The 19,751-nt window shown below is 43.9% G+C and overlaps 1 protein-coding gene across 9 annotated transcripts in view; it reads left to right on the top strand.

The window, feature by feature from the left end:
* Positions 1 to 19,751, top strand: part of KMT2C (lysine methyltransferase 2C) — a 301,422-nt gene that overhangs the window by 139,274 nt on the left and 142,397 nt on the right. For all 9 annotated transcript variants that reach the window (XM_090047709.1, XM_090047708.1, XM_090047707.1 and 6 more), the window contains exon 7: positions 14,803 to 14,965. In XM_090047709.1, the coding sequence (XP_089903835.1) occupies positions 14,803 to 14,965 (163 nt within the window). The remainder of the gene's footprint in view (positions 1 to 14,802; positions 14,966 to 19,751) is intronic.

Here is a 19,751-nt window from a genome sequence, read left to right on the forward strand (position 1 = left end):
GGCACCACGGGAGAGACGGAGAGAGAAGCAGCAATAGCACAGAAATAAAAGCTGAAAGGCCTATCGGAGAGACATGAAAGGGCCTATGTTCCTGAAGGAATTTCCAGTGCAGGTTTCCTTTATTCAGTAACTCTTACTGAAATAATTTATTGAAAGCTCTGAAGTAACACTGTTAGCATGTGTTCTGAACCAATGGAGTGTGCTACTCAAAGTGCTTTTCTTTTTTTGCACGAATTGCATAGGAAACATTTTTTGTCATAATGTGCCCAAATAGAACCTGCTCCACTTGGTTTCTCCTTGAAGTCTTTCTTTGAAGCTGCTTTAGCATGAAGGCAATGACACTATGGTTCAAGTGGAGGTGGTATTTTCATGCTAGGCACCTGATTTCAAGATCTGGTAACTTTGCCACATCATGCTATTTCTTGGGCTGAAATATCTCCCACTTGGCCTCAGAAGGAATACAACCTTTTCATTTTCTTATTTTCTGAAGTATGAAGAAATCTTGTTTGTGGGAAACTGCTGTAATTTTTAGTACTCTCCTGAGTCGTGATTTGTGCTGTTTTCTGCGACTGTCATCCTAGTGTCCGTTTGGAGTAGGGACTACCGCAGTATGATTCTGCCTTGCAGTACAGAAGGGGCGGCTCAGGCTGGGGCTGCGGGAGCTGTGCACCAGGATTGCTCCCAGCTCCCTGTGCCCGGGCTGGGCCGGACTGCTATGGAACTGCTGTGGCAGACAGGGGTCTGCCCCTCCTCCTCCTCCCCTGCTCTGGGGCCGGGGAGGGGGGCTCTGTGCAGTGTTGCCTTGGAGCTCAGGGCTGGAGGGGTGCAGCACTGTGCCCCACTGTGGGGTGGGGGGTGAAGGGGAGAACTGGCCACAGGAAGCCCTTGGTGGCTTTTTTCCCAGAAGTACAGAGCCTCCCTGGTGGGTGTTCTCTGTTCTGCGCACTGTGAGCAAACCCTCCGCTCCTTTGAGTGTAGTGCTGGTAACGGAGGGTCTGGCCAGGGCTCGGGCAGTGCTGGACTAGACACTAGAGACCTGTGGAGGTTCCTGCCAGCCCCGCTTCTCTGATTTCCCCTTTCCCTCCTCCCCCACTTCCCCTCAGGCCTAGGGCCAGGGTCTGGCCAGATCCCCCTACCCTCAGCTCAGCTTCCCTCCAGCCTTCTGGGCACTGCAGAAGGGAAGGGAGGGCTCACTTCAGCACCCCCTGCCCTTGGCTTCTGGCCTGAGCTACTACAGGCATGTGGCTACGTTCAGGAATCAATCAAAAGGGAATGTCTATTTGCTTGCTTGCTGGTTCAATCTACGTCTGGCCACGCTGCTCCTGCTACTTGGGCAATGAGGGAGGTGCTCCGGAGAGGGTTTCCCACCCCCACTTCTGCCCCCACCCTATTCTCAGCCAGCCGGAGCAGTGATAGGGCTCCGGCTAAGGAGGATAGGGGTGGGACCGACCCTGCTGCACTGAAGTAATTAGCACAGAACAGACCAGCTCATCCCAGGGCTGCAAAGCATCCTGGGATGCTGTGGGACTGTCAGTTAACTTGAACCAGGAAGAGGTCTGGGACAGAAGTTCTGTAAACTTGTTTGACCTAAATCGGTTAAAGCTGATTGACTTTTATTAGTAGATGTTTTGGATGGGGAATCCAGGAAAAAGATGACAAAGTTGAGATGGAAATACAGAGCGCCCGAGCGAGGGACTAACAATCAAGGGATGGGGGAGAGGAGGGGAACGCGACTAGGTTACATACCATACAATGTTAGCCAACTAAGCCCGGGGGTGGGGGGATGTGGAAGGGGGAGGGGGAAGGGGGGGTCGCGACGCTGAGAGGGAAAGGAGATAGATACACACATACCTGTTACAGTGGTCCGCGGTGCTGAAGGAAGTGGCTCGGAGTGAGCGTCTCAGTCCATCAAGTCCGATTGCGGGGGTCCTCTTCGGGTGGGGTGGTGTCGTCCGTGGCAGCGAAGTCCTCTCGACGCGAAGCGGCGGGGGTTCAGGCGGCAGCGTCCTCTGGGTCCGGTCCGGAGGCGGCTGGTCTGGAGGGGTCGATGTACTGGCGGTGGCCCGTGATGTGTTCCATGTAGATGTCGTGGGACCAGCGGATGGTGTCGGACACCATGAGGCAGCGCATCAGTTTGGCGTAGCAGCAGGAAACGCGGCAGGCGCGGAGGACGCTCTCGTTGCTGGGGTCCCAGGCTCCAAGTGTCCCCACGATGAGCGCACCCACCATCACGTTGTAGCCACGGCTCCTCAGGGTGTCGGCCAGCGGGGCATACTTCTCCTGCTTGCGAGCCCGGGCCTCGGTGAAGGCTTGGCACCGGTTCTCGAAGGGGATGGTGACGTCCACCATCACGATCTTCTGGGCCTCGTGGTCCGTGACGACGATGTCGGGGGGCAGCTGGCTCTCGCAGCCCGGGACGGTGCGGTTCACGGAGATCTCCTCCACCCTGGCCGGGATGGCCTGCACCAGGCGGTCCTGGACAGCGTTGTGGCGCAGCTACATTCAACCAGGTTTATCTTAAACCAGTTCCAGCCGTTTTGAAAATGGTTTATGTGCACTGAATTTCTGTTCTGTTACAGGTTTAAACTGGTTTCTGATCACTTAAACCAGTTTGTGTGTAACTTCTGGCCCTAGCCTGACCTGTGTCCTTGATTGCTGACACCTGTATCCAGCCAGACAGGAGCATACAAAGCATGCTGGGATGCATGTTCTGGGTCCCCCGGCTGCTGCTTTTAGGGTTGCATGCAAACAGCACTTTGCATGCTTGTACAGGTTTCAGTAAGCAGAATTTCAAACAGCTTCCATTAGATGGCTGAATGAACTTCATCCATTGGAACTGAATGCTTGTACACACCCTTAGAAAGCAGTAGTAAACCCAAATTTTAAACAGAGTTATCTTTTGGTCTCTATGTAATCCTTATTTTAAGTAAAAATGGTTTAGGGCTTAATGTTGCAAGCTTTTTTTGTGGAGGTTACTTCTGGAAAAACCTAGATAAATTATCATTACAGTTAGCACTATAATTAATACCCCAAAGTTTTAATCAGGTTTGGGACCTCATTGTACTTGGTACAGTGAAGGAATAAAGAATGTGCGTGCTTTCAAATTTTGGCCATATTACAGATATACACACACAAGTAAATGGGAAATAATCCCATGGGATAAATTATTTACATGTATGTTAGTAGGCCTTTATCAAAGGCTGTTTGTTTGTTTTTAGATTTAACTGACTACTTGTTTGGTTTTGTTGCATTTTTTTTTTCATTTAAGTTATGTTTTCATGTGATTGTGAAAAATATTTTATGTTTTCAGCATGTAGTTTACATGTTTCTTTACAATAATGAGTTTTTTAAAAACATAAAATGTTTACCAAAAAGATACAACTGCTGCAATTGTTCTAAATTAACCACATTCGAAATATAATTATTTGGTGCAGTAATACTTTTTCTTAAGATTACAAATTTCATTAAATTAAGGATATCTAGTTTGGCCTTGATCCTGAAAGGTGATAAATACTTTGGCCTCTATCCAGCAAAGCACATGAGTATGTGTTTAAGCTAATGAGTAGTCCCATTGAGTAGGTTGGCTTCAGATTGCTTTTAAACACAAATTTAAGTTCTTTGCTGGATTAAGGCTGGAGCCCTTAGTAGCTTGCAGAATTAAACCATTGATTACAAACTTTATGTATTGATTAAGGTCTTAATCTTGTTTCTGTAGACTTGAGTGGTGTAAGATCTGGCCCAGAATTGGAGAGGGGGAATAAATGTTTCAGGCCCAGTCTAGTTCTGTTGTCAAATTCATTTTGTAATGTGGATTCCACTGCATGCAAGGGCTTTGTGTAATGAACCATTGTACACCGATCGCAGACCAGTCTGCCTCCCATTCACTGTTTCATAATATCTCGGTAGCAGCTGATTTGGGATCCTTACTTTTTAATGCATTTTACCTTTTTTTTTTTTTTGCCTTTGTCCTTTAAAAATGTGAATGCTGCGTTGTGTGCTTCATGAGTCTGTCTCATTTGTTTGGCAGAAAAAGAGTAGCGCCGATGCTCTCGGGTCAGCTACTGATGGCTTACTTGGCAGTTGCCAGTGGCATGCCATAGTTCTGCAGACCACAGCTGGGAACCCCTGAGTTAATCACTCCACCTGATGAAGTGGCACATTCCTTAAATTAGCAACTCCCATAATGTTGAAGATCCGTTCTTGGGCTGTTTTATTTTTGTGTGCTGATGCATATCACTTTTAAAGATGGCAGCATTTCCTTGGGCACCTCACTGGAGGGCAGAGATAGGGCAACAAATCACTTCTTATGTTTGCTTTAAGCTGGCAGTGCAAAAATTTTGGTTAAAATTGGTGGTTTTGACACTGAATCGCTTTAGATTACTTTTTAAAGGGATGTCATAAACTTGATATCCAATCATTTGTAAATAAGTAGTAAAAATGTTTCCAAGTACTGTATTGCATTTGCCCAGAGTTTCCTCTGTTCCCTGTTTTAAAATGGCATATTTCTAAGATTGCATTTTTCTAAAAGTGTCTTTCTTTCTCCTCTGCTACATGAAAGGCTTTCGCAAACAACTGGAGAAACTGACAGGCCATGAAAGATAAATAGTGAAACCGGTGATACACAAAATGCTTCAGATATATAAGCCAATGCTGGTTTTCTGCCACCCCCTTCCTCCTCCCCCCCCATTTTCATTTACAGCAATAGTAGGTGCTACTTGTAACAAAATGTAGGTCTCATTTCCGAAGGGGTGTGCAATTTTATTTTTGCCAATTGATAATAACGCTTTAAAAATGGCTGGAGACTTTCAGGAAAAATCAGATTTGTAAAGGCAGAAAGCAAAATGGTGCTGGTGTCCACTTCTCTGTAGAAAATGAAAAAACTAAATATTTATTAAAAAAAAAAAAAATGCAAGCCAATTTGGTGTGGTTTCCAAGGTAACAGATTTTAACATTTGGAAAATCTTAAATAGGTGATTTTTTTTTTTTTTTTTAATTATTATTTTTTGAGACTGATTTGGAATAGGTAGTGGATTATCAGGTAGACAGTTACAATTTTGCATCCATCACATCAGATTTTGCCTTGGGCACTATGAAAATGTTTGCTTTATGTCAGACCCAGAATATTGTGATGGATAAGTCCCTAAGTAAAGGTCGGACCTGGCGACAGTGTTCACTCATCTGAGAAACTAAAGGTCAGAGTACTCGGGAGGCAGGTAGAATGAGAAGCTAAGCACCACATACCACTGCAAGTGGTCACCTATGTCTCTTCAGTATTTTGTGGACCTGTTCCATACAGTTCATTTGTTTAGGCTCTTGCCTAAATATCAACTTTATTAAAACACTGTGCAGTAATTTGGTATTCTATACACTTCATTTAACTTTTTCAATTAGAGTAAGTCCAGTTTGCGGTATATGCCCTTTTGCTTTGGGGGTAGTTCATTAATGAATTTCTGGCCAGTGTTAAAGTATTCAAAAGCTAACCTGGCATTTGTTTTCACACTGCAGTGCAGTCTAGTATTTAGAAAATGTGGGTCAGATCTTTCTCATCATACTCATGTGAATGGTCTCTGTGACGACATTGGGGCTGCTTGCATGAGTAAGCTGAGCAGGATTTGGTTCTTCAAGAAGTTATTAGGTGGAAGTGCATGCAGGTGGTTATTCAGGTAAGGCCTAAAAACTTTTATGTTCTGAGAATAGGATTGTAATCCCGATTGTTTGGTTACAGCAGTGATTCTCAACCAGGGTGCCACAGCACCGTGGAGTGCATTAAGATCCATTTCAGGGGTGCTGCAGGATGCTGCTCAATATTAGCATTGTTAGGTGTGCAAACATATGCACAGTTCACAAGATCGACTCACAGATTTCAAACGGGAATCCATAGTGTCAGCAACATTCTGACCTGTTATGTTCCTAGTTTCTTGCGACAGAAGAATTGCTCTAGTATTTTTCCATAGTCGAGAAACGAGTGAAAGTTATGAATAGGCATTTTCTGAGGGGTGCCAGGAGTCTGACAAGGGGTATTGCCTTGAGTCTAAAAAGGTTGAGAACCACTGGGTTACAGCCGTCCTTGTGGGGCTGATCTGCCTGCTGAATGGACCCAGGGCAGCCCCCAGAAGGTTGACTGGAAAGCTCAGTCTGGTTGCTGCTTCCCCCTTGCTCTAGCTCTTTTGCTAGCGCAGATTATTCCTCCCTTTTTGCTGGTTTGAGTGCATAGGCATTGATGGTTTGCCCAACACCCCACTCACCCATTTGGGAGAAGAAGCAGAAGCCTGCTAGCAGCTTCTTTACCTCGCTGTACGGGCTCTCCAGTGAATGAGTCCTAGGTTATTAGTATCATTTAAACAATGGCTTGTAATTTTAAGAGTATGGGTTATCCCTGTTTTATTATAAACATTGCCATATACAGCTTCACCTCATGTGTTTTAATCCTGGTTTAGTTGTAGCCGCTTAAGAATCAAACAGTCACGGCAAATTATTTGATCTTGCATTATAGATCAAGTGATATGGACAAGTTGGAAGATAATAGGCAGACAGTTTCATCCTATTATAGGTAACAGTGTAAAGTTACTAAGAAAGTTGATGAGGGAGAGAGTATTTTAATATACCAGGGGCCAGGTAGGAATGGATATTGGGACAGTAAATATCTACATGTATGAAGGAGATCAGTGGCACATGAAACAGAACAGTGTTTTTGGCAGTTCTTTCCCTTTTGATGGCATTAATACCTCTATAATTAAGAGCAATAGAATCATTTATAGATATTCTCTGTACTATTATAAACTATTCTTTTTTTAATTGAACAGCTGTAATTTCTACCAGTGGAGCAAACTATATTATAAGAAAATGATTATTAGTTTAAAATGCAAAGTTAAATGAATGCAAAATTAACAAACAGATGGTGAAGAATTATTATGGTTTATTTTACTCCTGGGTAAAGGGGCTCATGCATGATTGTAAAAATGTCATCACACTTCATAAACCTGAAAGCAAACATTATTTGCAGTTGTGCACATCTGTTTTGGGACACTGCTAAAGGGTTAGAAGAATCAATGTTGTTTTCAAATAAGGATATTCATCAAAAGGATATAATTTACTTAACAGTTATGGCTTCTGCTAAGTATCAGACTTAATGTTGTGTGCAATTCAGTACAAAAAGTTGGCAGCTTTTCTTCACTAGCTACTGAAGCACGCTGTAGAAAACCAGTTGTATACCTGCTAGGTGCTTGACCAACAATTAAAGAGTTTTAAAATTCTAGGTCAAGGTATCAAATTCTGGAGTAGTTTTCCAAAGAACGTGAATAATGCAATGCGCGTAATTATGAGACAGGCAATCATGGAGCTTTGATGTTTTCTCTTCAGAAGTTTGTAAATTTAAAAAAAAATAACCAAACAACACAGGGGTATATAATGTTTAGAGAAATAATGTTTTGGGAGGCAGGGTGGGAGGAATATGTATAACTGACTAATTTAGTCAAATTGAGAAAACTGAAAGCATCAGCCAGATAAAACATAGGAGGCTTTTATTAGGTTAGAAATTATATTAACGTTTCAAGCTGGTAGTTTTGAAGTATGCCATCTAATTGCTTTATTTGAGCTCAATTTACAAAAATTAGCGAACTGAAGATGTAGGATTTTGTTTACAATGACTCTGTGCCATTTGGAGAGCACAATTTAGGAACAGCCAAGGAAATAAGAATTATGAACAATGAGGTGCTGATTGCAGTCAGTGGGGAAGGAATACTAAGAAGGTGCTCAGTGATGGGGAAGGTATCCAAGACCAGAAGTTCTTGCATTTTACATGCATGTGTATTTGATCCAAAATTGCTCCCCAGGCCTATCCCATTTAACATGCTGTAAAATGTACGCATAATTGAATATGTGCAGTGATTTTGTTGACACTTACTTTGCTATTTGAATAACTTAATAGTATACACACAACATATTGTATTGAAAGAACAGTTCACACCAAACTAATCTGATCATCTTTGATAGGGTAACTGGCTTGGTAGATACAAGAAATGCAGTAGACATAATGTACTTGAAGTTTAGTAAAGCTCAGTGCCAGATTATGACACTGACAAACTATGTCCAGCTTAAGAGGCCCCAAAGTATAACAACAACAAAAAATCCACAAAATCCATGAAAATGGATTTTCATGAAATTTTAAGATGAATTATTGTTATTTCTGCACAAATTTATGAATTTAATATGAATCATAGCTGTGGAGCCATATCTGTGTGTGTGTATGTATGTATGTGTATATGTCATATTAGAACCTAAATGCCGAGACTTTTTTCTCTTATTTAGATGCCCCTCATATTGTGAGGCCCTAAACTGTAGCTTAAGTCTAAATCCGACACTGGTAAAGCTGTTAACAAGCCCCACATACCCATAGTCCCATTCTCATAAGAACACTGGAGAAAAATGGAGTGGATATAATTAGCATTAGGTGGATACATAATTAGTTGAATAACTGAAAGCAAAAGATGAACTGGTCATGGATTGATACCAGACTAACGGGAAATCTCAACTGGGGTTTCACAGGGGTCTGTTCTGAGTCCGGTGTTCGTCAGTTTTATTAGTGCATGGTTGCAGCATCTACAAATGTTGTCAATATGCTCCTTGCTGCAAAGGAGCATACTGATAGAATTTGTATATGAGACAGCTAGGAGGGGTTGCAAATGCTTTGGAGGATAGGAGTAAAATTCAGAGCACTCTTGATAAATTGGGACATTAGCCATTGACAACAAAATGAAATTCAGCAAAGACGAATATATGCTGCCTTATGCGGGGAAGGAAAAACAAATTCACAAATACAAAATGGGAAATGACTAGTTTAGCAGTGGCACTGCAGAGAAGAATTTGGGAATTATGGTAGATCACAAACTGAACACAAATCACTATGAGATGCTGTTGCAAGGAAGGCAAATGCAGTTTTGGGGTCACCTCAACAGAAGCCTTATATGGGAGGTGCTAGTGTCATTCTACTTGGTACAGCTTGGGCCTCGGTTGGACTACTACCTCTAGTTTTGAACACCATGTTTAGAGAAGGATGTAGAGAAACTGGAGAGGATCCAGAAGGCTATGAATACAATTGAAATGCAAGACATATGAGGAAGAGTTGAAGGAACCAGATAATCTTAGTTTGGAAAAAAGTAATCGGGGGATGAGCCTCTGGAATCTTCCATGTGCCCAGTAGAGTTTTGTTGGAGTTTGGTAGTAAAACTAGTCTACGGCCATGTCACTAAAGACTGAATTAGAAGCCATATTGTCAAGGGCATCGTTGCTTCAGTAAACTTAATTTGTCGTTTCCTAACTCTTTCATGTTGGATTTTGCAACCTTTGTTTGTTTTTTTTCATACAATTTTAGAGAGAATGTTATATTTCATCATTGATTAATATTGCAAGATAAGCAATGTGTCATTTACAAACTGAGAGAAAGAAGTGTTGTCTTAGTTATCAATCTTGGCTTTAAAGATTGTATTAGAAGTTGCAACTGCTCTGAAAAATCATGTTAAATTATAATCTGGGATCTTGGTTTTCTGTTTGAATATTGCAAATTCTGATTACAGCCCCCAAAATCTGCATTTTTCCGTGATTTAAAATGAAACAACATATGTGTGTATATGTATGTATCAGTTGAACACACTATTTTATTGAAATCTTTACAATTTTAAAGCAATGGGGAAGCCTACTCCAGTGCCTTAATCACTATAGTAAAATAAATTCTAATTATAAATTTTGGGTTTGATTTCTTGGGGGGGGGGAAAGGGGGACAGGTTAAACATGGAAAATCAGAACTCCCCCTGCCCCCTTTGCTAACCAGGATGTGGTTCCAGCTGCAGCTGTGTTTTACCTGCCAGAGGGGGCCCACCACTACTAGGGCTACGGGGCCAGGGACCTGGGTTCGCACCCCCTGCAGCAGTGCCCAAACCCCAGCTGCCATGCACGGGGAGCAGAGGCTACTGTGGCAGAGCAGAGCATGGAGCCTGGGTCCCTCCCTATCCCTCCCCAAATGGGTGCCACGGCCATATATTGTTGTTCACGCTTTAACAATACTCATATTCTTGAATGAGCCATGAACAAACAGTGAACTTTCTAGCTAATTTTCTGATACTGTGAAAGGTATGTTCTTCAGTCCAGGAGCCTGTAAAACTTTTGATACTTCTCTTTTCTGAGCCACAGTTCTCTGTTTGCTTTGATATCTCGCCAGGTTTTTTTAATCCCTGCACCTAGAATACTTTAAAGGAGGCCTGTGTGCTGTCACCACCTCTAGCTGATTCCTTATCATCTTGTCAGTCAGCTTGAAAACTCCATTCTTTTCCTTTGCTCTCTTATTATCTTGAATGTGAAGGAAAAAGATGCCTGTACTGGCTTGAGAATGTTTTGGTTTTTTCCCCTAATGTCCTGATGATAAATTTTATCAGTAGAAAGCTGAAGTGACATTGGTTCTGGGAGCTTTTCTTTAGTACAGCTTTAAAAACATTTAATTCATGTGCTTTTGAACTCTTTCTTCACAAAGGTCAGTCAGTGATTTATAATAACTACATACTTGTTCTTCTTGGGTCAAAACTTGCAGTCTGATTTTGGAGAAGTGCTGGCTTCTCTTGCTGGAAAAGCAAGTCTTCTAGTCAACAGCTGCTGCAAAAACTCCCTATGGAGATTTATTACTTGTGACTGCTTTATCACTTTATCTTATAAATTCAGCAAATGTTGATATTCTTTGCTTCAGATGATACGTACCACATTGTTTATAAAGTGCCAAATGCTTTTCATTGCCAATGTAGTTTTAGCAGATGGGTTTGAAGGATTCAAAGAAATGTAATTTAGGCTTCCATTTTTCTCCCAACATCTTTATGTGATGATGTAGATCAGCACGTGATTGGCATTTTTTTCAGGGTTTCTCAGATTTATTCCATATCTTGCTCATTTCTGATGATTCAGTTTGCACCATCCTCTGTGAAAAAAATGGCAAAAGGAGCCTTTATGTACCATTTTGGATTGACAGGTTGAAACCAGACTAGAGGTCTTGCATGTTCTTAATGCTGGTTGTCTTGATGATTCAAAGTTTTGTGTAATGCTTTGATTCTTTAAATATTCAGTGATTCACTTGTGTTTCTCATTAGATACATAGTGTGTATGTACACAATTTATAAAGAGTTAATTTTGTTGCAAAATACAAAGGGGCTAAGTGATCCTACGAAGCGTGTAGTGTGTTTCTTCTTGAGCTCTACGATTTGAGTGTTGACTGTGGAGCGAGGCAGAGAGATCTCTCAGTTAAACCAGAAAGATATAGCTGCAACGTGTGAAGCTAGAAACTTCATGCATGGGATTTCAGCACGTCAGAATCGGTCCCATCTTGTGTCCTGTGCAGCGTCTCGCCATATGATATTTGGTCTTCAAAATCTTGTCATCAAAATGTTTAAACTTGGAGGCTGCCAAAAAGACCAGCTATTATTTTTGTCATCCTCTTTTGTTCCTTGTGTTCCAGAGGCTCCTCGAACCCATTTGCTAATCATGTCCCCTAGACAACCAAGCCAGCGCAAGCATCAAGTGTTTTCCTCCATACAATAAGACTTGTTTTTAACCCTTGTATGTCATGTCTGTATGTAAATTGATCTGTATAATCTAAGCTTTATGCTTTTATTTTTGTGGAGCTCTAAAGCAGTGACTGTACAAATGCTTCTTGGAAAGTCAAACTTATTTTATATATAGCTCAACTTTGCACATTCTTTTGGAAGGCAAAGCACATATTCCTAGCAATTTTGAATGCTGGACAAGTGGCGATTGACTTTGTACCTTCAGGAAAGCTTAATTCTTGTTAAATTTGTCTTGTCATACATTCGGTTGGCACTCTCTTCCCCACACATTTGGCCAGTCTGCCCAAAAGACTTGGTACTACATGTCCCCAATCAAATGTCGTATTTTGTAGGCTGAATAACTTCTCTTTTTTTAAAAAATTGCAAGTAAAGTAGCTGTTTGTTCTCCTCCACTGTCCTTCCACTGTCACTTGGCAGTTCAGGTAGATGTTTTTCTAAGGCTATAGGTTTAGTCTGGCTTTAAGAATGTCCATTTAGCAGTTAACTTGGGCAAGTATCCTCGCAGTCGTTGCTTTAAAACAAGATGCTGTTTATATTGAAAGGCTTGCCAGAGCATAATTTCATGCCTTGTGCAAAGCTCTTGAAATGTTGAAGGATTAAGATATTCTCTATAATATATTTTGTCTTGTGTGTATAAGGTTTAGTAGCAATGCTATGGATCTCTTAAAATTCTGTATATATTGTTTCTGTTTGGAGTCTACTTGTCACTTAATGCATTAGTAATCTAATATGCCAACATTGCTAAAGTATGTATTTTTGTGCTGAAAAAAATAAGCTCACCCAGCGCTTTACATTTTATACAAGAGGGAAGGATTTTACATGTATATTTTATACACGCCATTATAAACCACTGACCTGTTTTTCAGAAGTTTATTCCAAATTTTCTGCAGAGCTGTATGATATCCAAAAAAAATATTGTTGCCTTGGTGAAAGAGTGCAAAAGCATGTTACAGTGCTTTGGGGACTGTAATGACATCCAAGACGTAAAAGGCCTGATGAACTGAATCAGAAAGGCATGGGTGATATTTTACAGGAAGGATAATGGACTCTTTTCCCCTTTCACTAAAGGGATAGGGGTGGGGGGATCAATTAGTAGTTCTTTCTAAGAAATTATCCTTTTCCCGTATGCAGATCAGTAATGTTTAACTTTTTCATCTATTACTTGCAAAATCTGTCTGTAGCATTTGCTTGTAGAAACTAGAAATAGGAGAAGGATATTGGGTTAAATAAGCATCATCCTTCCAGAGAGGACTGTTTCATACTGATGTGTTGGTATTTTCAGTAGAACCCACTATCTTCTGTTTACCCTCATGTGATTGCTTGTTATAACATACAGTGTTGTTTTACAAGATTGGAGCTATACCATTTATAACCAAAGCCCTTGCCACCATGCATAGTTCTGCCTAAAGTATTCTGAAATAGTTCTCAGGCTTCTGTATAAAGAAAAGACTAGAATTAAGACAATAGAGTCTATATTCCCATGTCAAAAACTGTAACATTTGTGAGTGCAGATTTACTATTGGAAACAAATTGGTTTACAGCGGACAAGTTTGTTTATGTGGACCAGTAAATACTTAAGATGTTGGTTGTATGTAATCAGTGCTTTTCTAAGGGATAACCACATGATGTTTCTCCAAAGATAAGTAGTTAGTAGCTGAGCATTGTGGTTTTCTGGTGCTCAGCTTTGTTCAAACTGATCTCATGAATTCAGGGGGAATTTTACTGTTGACTTTGTAGGGGGCAGCATTAAGTATCTCCTTGTACCCTGGAAAATCCAGCTGAAGAAATCTTCAGCTTTGAAGTATGGACAGAGATTTGAACTATTCCAGAGTGTTCCAGCGATAGTGGGAGTGGTCCGAAATAATACCTCCTGGGATGAGAATTGGGGGAGGGAAGGAGAGAGTAGAGCAAACTGTCAGTAGGTACTCTCCTGCCACACCACCTTCACTATTTCAGGGTGCTTTTATCCTGTCCCGCACCCCCTTCCCTCCCCTGCAAGCTGCTTGATGCAAGAGACCCCAATGCCTCCCTGCCATCAGAGCCGGGATTCTGTCTCTGCAGCCCCCAGTCCCCACCTGTCTCTGCTTCTGCTCTCCTGGATCTGGTGGGCATGACATTCTAGGGACACATCCAGATGTGCATGTATGTTTGGTTCCCTAGGGACAAGTAGCAGCAGCGCATGTTCTTGTCCCTGGGGAATGCCCATGCCATGGACACTTCGGTGTGCAGCAAGTTGCCCCAGATGGGGTGGGGTAGGGGAGGTTGGGGACAGCGCTGTGCTAGCCCTAGCAGGCCTACCTGGGATCCTGGGGGCTTCCCAGGGCTGCAGCCATGGGGATTCTGGCACACAGAGCCTGTCTGGCAGCGGAGCACAACTCTGGGTGGGCTGGCTCCGCTTTTCAGCAGCATGTGCTGGCTGAGCGTGTGTTGCTCCAGGTTTTTTTTTCTTCACACTTTTTTTGTTTTTTTAACCCCTGGATATCCAGGGGTCAAAAATGGCAGGAAAAAAACCCAGTGTAGTGCACAATCAGGCCATGTGCCTTTGCAGTGTGGAGAATACCAGACTGTGTGGTATGTGGCACTGCAAATGTGTCTGCAGCGCCACATACTGCATGGCTGTGCTTGTCTGGACGCAGCCTAGGAAAGCAGAAATACAGCCTAGGAAAGCAGCAGGGGGGCGCTTGCCACCATGGGGATGTGGAGGAACAGAGCTGCAGACCTAAGATACACAGTCGGTCCAGGGGCCGTGGCACAGTCTGTTCCACCCTCCACCCCTATAGTGAAATCACTGCAGCCCCCTGTAGCGCCCCATAGCAGGAAAACATACTGCTTCATGCAGTTGTGGCAGTTTTAGCCAGTGTGGCACAATAAGGACTGTATATCTGTCCAGTAGCTGAAACTACATTTTTTTTTAAACATTTCCAAAGCTGTTACACTTGGAAATGTTTCAGATGTCAAGTCTGTCTGCAGCCTTAAAGACTAGGACAAAGTACCAAATGCAGTGCTGTGAGCCACCCCTGCCAAAGGGAGAACTGTTGGGTAATATGTGATCGTAACTTGCTTACATGACTAGGCCCATTTGCATTGCTTCAGCTTCCTTAACAATGAATTTTCTCATTTGTGCAATAAAACAGTTTCCACCCTGAACTGTAATTTTTGTATTTGCTTTTATATTAAAAAGACTTGCATGTCTGTTTTGCAGCGATGTGCATATTGTAAGCACCTTGGAGCCACTATCAAATGCTGTGAAGAGATATGTACCCTGATGTACCATTACCCCTGTGCTGCTGGAGCAGGCACCTTTCAGGATTTCAGTAATTTCTCCCTCCTTTGTCCAGACCATATTGACCAGGCTCCTGAAAGATGTAAGTAAGAAAATCAGAAACAGCATGTTGTGTTATTTAAACAGTAGAATGACATGATTGTGTATATCAATAAATTCATACCTGCGTCACATAAGGGAATGGTAACAATTTTTCCACTCAAGGACATTTTCATTTATACTAAAAATAAGGAGATTATTGGGCTACAGTTCTTAGTACCTAGCCCAGACTGAGTCAATAGTTAACAGGGATCAGGAAGGTTATGGCTATTCCTTTGTAATGTAGTAATTTTGTAAATTTATAATTACATTTTAGAAATTGGGTCCATTTTTTTTAAATATAAGCAACCAAGGTTGGGTTGGGGTTTTTTTAATGTTGCTAAAATTTGTGCTAACTAGGAAGGTAGACATGCCAGTGTGGCGCTATACTATGACAGCCCAGTGGAGTTTAGAGAGAGAGAGAGAGGCAGAGCCAACGGCAGTTTCTAGCTGCAAGGCCCTAGGGCATGCTTCTAGACTCAGACACTCTCTCTTGGGATTCGGGATATTGCTAATGAACCCGTAACCTTGTAATTGGTGTCTGAGATCTCCTAAGGTCGCCCCACTGCTTTCCCAGAGCTCCACAGCTGTGAGCTTTGTCCTTCTAATTTAACACCTGGGACAAAAGCAAGGAGCGCAAGTTTTATTTTTGAAGTGCTTGTGGTACAGATCTTTAAAAATAGTGAAAGCCCTGAGACTTATCTCTCCCTTTTCTGAGATCCCTCCCTTCTAAAATGCCAGGTTTGCTTAGTGTTTTAAGCTTGGCAGCGTTCTTCTTGTGAATCCTCCATGCAAAGGGCAGCTCCACTTCATCTCCACCTCTATGTCAAGTGCTTAGACAGAAGCTATAGTAACGATCGCCCCCTGCACACCAGGAAAAACATTGTTCCCCACTTGGAAATCTCAAGTCATTGTATAAACACGTTCCTTATTCCAGCAGTGCTTGCTATATTTTGCTTGACATTGTAGAAAATTAGTGTGTGGCATTCTTATTCTACCACCCCATGGCATTGTCCTCTGATGCCCTGTAATCCCATCTAAATTTTCTCCTGTGCTCACAAGGAGCTGTCTTTACTCCATGGTGTCAGCACTGTCTGCCTAAGATGGTGCTATTCAAACTGTTCAGCATAACAATATCCAACTCCATCTATTCATGCATTTATCTCTGTCTGTGTCCTCCATTGTCTCCTGTCTAGATAACTGCAATTCTTTTGCCTTGTAGTCGAATAACAATCTTCTTTTAATCTATATTCAAGCTTGTCTGTGTTATCTTGGTGCACATTCACATTCTTTGCTCACTTTCTTTAAGAACGAGACTATAAAATACTGCTAGTTTTAGGCTGTGCACACAAACTCCGTTCATTCTCCCTGATATGCCAATTCCCATGTTGTTCAGCTAGAATCTTCTTCTGTGTGCTTCTCTTGGCTATGTTGTATGCATCCTTTTTGCTATGATCATCTACCCAGCTTGGAAGCATAATCTTCATGGTATGTTTCTCACTTGCAAGATAACATGGGGGACTGACACCCAGGTTTTACCACTCAAGTTATCATATCAGTCTCATATGAGTGGGGGCATTCCTGCAGCACCATGCTTCAAGTGTTTCTCTACGTCCCTGTACATGCCTAGGGATATATCTCATTGCTTTTTGTGCTGAGACGCTTCAGAATTCTTCCCCAGTTGCTTGTGGCAATTGCAGGTGAACGAGAATCCCTCCTTTCCTCTTCCCCCCCGCCCCAAAATCTGAGATCTTTTAAGCAGATTATACTGTACTTTTAAACTGTCTTGTGATTTTTTTTCTCTCTCCCTGTGGGAGTATGAGACAGTTATTGCCCACTCTCACAAATTCAGTGTGGTAAGTTTAGCCCTTTGAGGAAGCATGAATATGTGTTCAGATCTTGAAACAAGTCAACCGTTGCACAATGAAATCAGTTGCTCTAGGATGCAAAGTCCAACAGGCCAAATAGTGTAGGAACTTTAGGAAATGTTGTACATGCTCCAAAATTGTAAGCTAATTAACTTGAGAAGGAAAATCAGTTCTGTCTACCTCCCTCCTTCCCCATATATGTGTGTATGCACATACGTATGTATTCAAAGTACATTTTAAAAGAACATTATTAAGGTTGCCAAGGCAAGCACTCAAATTAGAAGATGCTAGAACCGGGGCAGGCAAAATATTGCCCATGAGCCAGATTTCCAGGCACTTTCATTCAGCCTGTGGTGTCAACCAATGAATTGTGCCCCATCCACCCCTTCCACCCACAAGGGTGGAAGTGAGGTGCCCACGCATTTGCGCCCCCCACATACACAAATTGCACCTCGCTCCCACACTCATGGGTTTCATAGTTTCATAGTAGCTAGAGTCGGAAGGGACCTAGGTAGATCATCTAGTCCGACCCCCTGCCTTGGCAGGAAAGAGCACCGGGGTCAGATGACCCCGGCAAGGTGCTCATCTAACTTCCTTTTAAAAATCCCCAGGCTAGGAGCCTGCACCACTTCCCCTGGAAGCCGGTTCCAGGCCCTAGCCGCCCTGACTGTGAAGTAGCGCCTCCTAATATCTAATCTAAACTTACCCTCCGCCAGTTTGTGACCGTTATTCCTGGTCACTCCTGGCAGCGCACGGGGGAACAGGGACTCCCCCAATACCTGCTGACCCCCCCTGACCAGTTTGTAGCAGGCCACAAGGTCCCCCCTTAACCTTCTCTTGTGGAGGCTAAACAGGTTCAGGTCCTGTAGCCTCTCCTCATAAGGCCTGCCCTGCTGACCCTTGATCATACGAGTGGCCCTCCTCTGAACTCTTTCCATATCGTCCATGTCCCTCTTGAAGTGTGGCGCCCAGAACTGGACGCAGTACTCCAGCTGCGGCCTGACCAGTGCCGCATAGAGGGGGAGGATCACCTCCCTGGACCTGCTCGAGATGCCTCTGTGGATGCATGACAGGGTACGGTTGGAGCATGACCTGGTACATTCTTGTAACCAGGGCAAGAGAAAACACCCAGGACAAAAGTGGCACAGAGCGTGCTCCTGGAGAGTGCTCAGAAGCAACCAGAGGCTGCATCCTCCAAGGAGATGCTCTAGCACCTGGGCAGAGCATCTCTATGCCTGCGTGCCCCTGCTGTTCCAGCACACTGCCTCAGTGTGCTGAAGGAAGTGGGGCACAGCTGGCGGCAGCAGCTCAGACACAGGCTCTGTCCCTGGTAAGCAGAGACATGGGGGTGGGGGGTTTGTGGGGGGATGTGAGGTTGGAGTGGGGGTGTTACATGCTACCTCCACCACCACCTTTTGGTGCACAGCCCCTGGCACTAGCAGAAGCAGCCAGCCAGGCCATTGGGGTGCTCATGGCTCACTGCAGGCACAGCCCTGCAGGGGTGCAATGCCACCTGAGACCCAGGGGCTGCACATGGCAAATGGAGCCAGCCTGACCTGCTGGTGTGCATCATCAGACAAGACCGGGTCAGTTCCTGCTTTCACTTGGGGCTCCTGGCACTGCACATGGGAGTCATGCACCATAGGGCTGTGCCAGACGTGCCCGGCCTGATGGCATGCAGCCCCTGCTTGCAGTGCTGGGAGGCCCAGATGGCAGCAGGAAGTGACCTAGACTTGTATGAAGAGAGGGTGGGTGGGCCAACCTAGTCTTGTGATGAGAGGGTAGGTGGGCTGGGTTGGCTCCATTCACCATGTGCAGTCCCCTGGTCTCAGGTGACACTGTACTGCCATCGGGCTGCACCTGCAGCAGGCCATGACCACCCTGCTGGCTGCTGCTGCCAGCACCAGGGGCTGTGTGGTGCAGGGGGAGGATGTGGTGGGCCACCCCCTATCAAGCTTCCCCACACACCCACACAAGAACCCCATACCTATCCTCCACATACCCCTTCCCTCCCCACTCCCATAAACTCCACATCCCCCCACATCTCTCAGCCTGCATGCCCAGCCACCAGACAGGATATGGGACCTGCTGGTGGGAGCTGTGGCTACAGGACATTCTAAGATGTCATACCCTGGTTAGTGAAGAGGGCAACAGGAGCTCTGATTTTTCTATAATAAATCCAAAAGCAAACAACAAACTTATAGATATTTAAAATTTATTTTATTATAATGATGAAGAGTTTCCAAATTGCTTTAAAATTGTAAATATATCAATAACACATTGCCCAACTGATCTCTCTGTCTCTCACGCTCACACTCACATAGTGGTGTTTCATTTTAATAGTGGAAGAACACAGATTTTGGGGTAATTTGGGGTTTTTTACTCTTTCTGCAATTTTTAAACAGGGAACACAAGAATTCCTGCTAGTGAGGCAGGTGGCGGGACTTGGGCAGAGTGCCTGCCCAGGGCTGGCACCAGGGACCGAGCAGGCCACCACACTGAGTACATCTTTCACGCGATGGCTGCCCAGATGGCAGGGTAGGGGCACACATGGCAGCAATGCAACACAAAAGCCAACTGTACAGTCATGGCCCACTGGCAGCTGGCCCAGAAGTGCCAGTGGCTCTGGTGTAGTGCCCGCACCAGAGCCCAGGAGGCTGTCCCATCCCCGTCCAGGTCTGGCAGGTGCACAGGCATGAGGCTGTAGGTCCAAGGAGCCAGATGCTGCCGCAGGTGGCAGCAGGTCACAGCCAGGCAGCAGCCCCTGCTGCCAGACTTCTGCAGTGGGTGGAGAGTGCAGGGGCTGCTCTAGGTGAGGGCTGCAGTAGCAGTCCAGTTGGCACAGGGGGCTAGTGTCCCCATATATCAACTGGCCAGGCCTCAAACTCCTGATGGCAAGTAGTCCTGAGCTGCTTGCCAGAG

The sequence above is a fragment of the Crocodylus siamensis genome, chromosome 5 (assembly GCF_052110815.1).
Source record: "Crocodylus siamensis isolate JL-2025a chromosome 5, ASM5211081v1, whole genome shotgun sequence".
NCBI classification, from domain to species: Eukaryota; Metazoa; Chordata; order Crocodylia; family Crocodylidae; genus Crocodylus; species Crocodylus siamensis.